This window comes from Cucurbita pepo, chromosome LG11, assembly GCF_002806865.2.
Source record: "Cucurbita pepo subsp. pepo cultivar mu-cu-16 chromosome LG11, ASM280686v2, whole genome shotgun sequence".
NCBI lineage: Eukaryota > Viridiplantae > Streptophyta > Magnoliopsida > Cucurbitales > Cucurbitaceae > Cucurbita > Cucurbita pepo.
Window position 1 is genome coordinate 9,220,728 of NC_036648.1, and position 2,019 is coordinate 9,222,746.

General features: G+C 44.5%; 1 protein-coding gene across 1 annotated transcript in view; it reads right to left on the reverse strand.

Annotated features, from left to right (window-relative positions):
- The window catches only part of LOC111804842 (leucine-rich repeat extensin-like protein 4), a 3,026-nt gene extending 1,326 nt beyond the window's left edge, over positions 1-1,700 (reverse strand). Inside the window, exon 1 of the mRNA XM_023689639.1 lies at positions 5-1,700. Coding sequence (XP_023545407.1) covers positions 5-1,465 — 1,461 coding nt within the window. The 5' untranslated portion in view covers positions 1,466-1,700. The remainder of the gene's footprint in view (positions 1-4) is intronic.
- Between the last annotated feature and the right edge of the window lie 319 nt (positions 1,701-2,019).

Genomic DNA, 2,019 nt, shown 5'->3' on the forward strand with positions numbered 1-2,019 from the left:
GTGAGGGTGGTGGTGGGGATGGTGGAGGCGGCGGGGGAGAGTAAACAGGCGGCGGAGGGGGAGAGGGGGATGGAGGTGGCGGAGGGCGTGGTCGGTAAATGGGATGTGATTCGGAAGTAGGTGGCGAAGGAGTGGGAACAGGTGGCGACGGCGACGGAACAACAACAGGTGGCGACGGCGACGGAACAACAACAGGTGGCGGAGAAGGCACCGTTACAGGTGGCGAGGGAGCAACATAAGAAGGACATCCAAAAGAACTGCAATCCACAGGCTTAGACAAGAACGACTTACATTGCCTCTCAGACCGCTGTACCGGCCGGTCAGGTAGACAGTTCCTCCGGTCATCAAAATCCGGCAAAGCCAAGCACGACGGCGCCTCTCCCGTAAAGAAATTGTAAGAGTAAGTAAAGTTCTGCAGATTCGGCAATTTACAGATACTCTCCGGAATCTTCCCAGACAAGAAATTATGCGCCACATTCAGCTGCTCTAAACTCACCATTCCGCCGATCGTCTCCGGCAAACTCCCAAAAAACTCATTAAAACTCACATCAAACACCGTCAGATTCTTCAGAAACCCAATCTCCGACGGCAAACACGATCGAAACCCATTATTCATCAAAATAATCTCATTCAATCTCGTCATATTCCCAATGCTCCCCGGAACACACCCATGAAATTTGTTATTCGCAAGAACAATAACCGAAACCGGCGAGTTCCCGAAATTTTCCGGCAAGTCAAACCGGAATCTGTTATGGTTGATGAAAATGGCGTCCAAATCCTTGTCGAAAAGCTCCTTGGGGACAGTTCCTTCAAACTCATTAAATCTCAGATCCAAAAACTTCAGCTCCGGCAGCTTAAGAACCACCCGAGGGAACTTTCCGGCGAAGCGATTGTTGCTCAGATCCAACTCAAACAACCGCTTCAAGTTCTTGAACTTGTGAGGAACAGTCCCACAGAAGCGATTCGAGTTTACATGGAACAATGCAAGATCCACAAGAAGACCAAGCTCCTCCGGTAAGTAACCGGCAATGTCGCCATGGTTGAGGTCGATACCGGCGACCGTACGGATCGAGGAATTATCCGGCGCCGGAGCACAGAAAACCCCATTGTAGCTACAAACATCAGATCCAACCCAATTCTGAGTGAGATTGAAAGGATCAGAGAGAATCGCTTGCTTCCAAGCTTGTAACGCTATGTAAGCATTTCTGATTCTGTCGTTTTCAAAAACAAGCTTGGGATCGACGGTGACTTCTTCACCACGGTCGCCGAATTCGTCTCTGACGGAAAGAAGTTGGCGCTGACGGATGTAGTGAGCTTCGGCGTCGGTGAGGCCGCGGCCTCGGCCGCCATGGCCGGAAAGTTGAAGAAGGTCGTCAGAAACAGCAGAGGAGAGGCAGAAAAGAGTGCCGAAGAAGAGGAAAATTTGGAAGAAAAGATGAATGTTGAAATGGGAATGGGTCTTCATCTCATATGAGAGACATCTGATTCCACAAATTCCCACTTTCTTCAGCTTTCTTCCTTCCTTCCTTCCTTCCTTCCTTCGCTAAACCCTTTCTCAAAAACAATGGCGGATTTTGCTTTTCTTTTGGGTTTATTTTTTTGCAGGAAAATTCAGAAATCCCTTGTTTCTTTGAGATCTGAGCTTCAAAATGTGGGAGAGAAAGATAAAGAGGGATTTCAGAGCTTTGTGTGTGTGTGTGTGTGTGAGGGAGAAATAATACGTGAAAAAAGGGCCAGCTATATTACAGCTCAAAGCCCACCAGATTCTTTTTTTTTCTTTTTTCTTTTTTCTTTTTTCTTTTTCCATTTATTTATTTTCAAAATTATTCCTTTTTTCCTTTCTTAGAATTTATTCTCTTTTTTATTTCTTTTGCTTAAATTCTTTCAAATTTCCCCTTTATTTTACTCTTTAAAATTTTAATTTTGTGAATAATACAGCTTTAAAATTTTATTAAATATTAATATATATATATATCAATTAGTTATCTCGATTGATTTTACTAAAATTAAAAGTTTAAA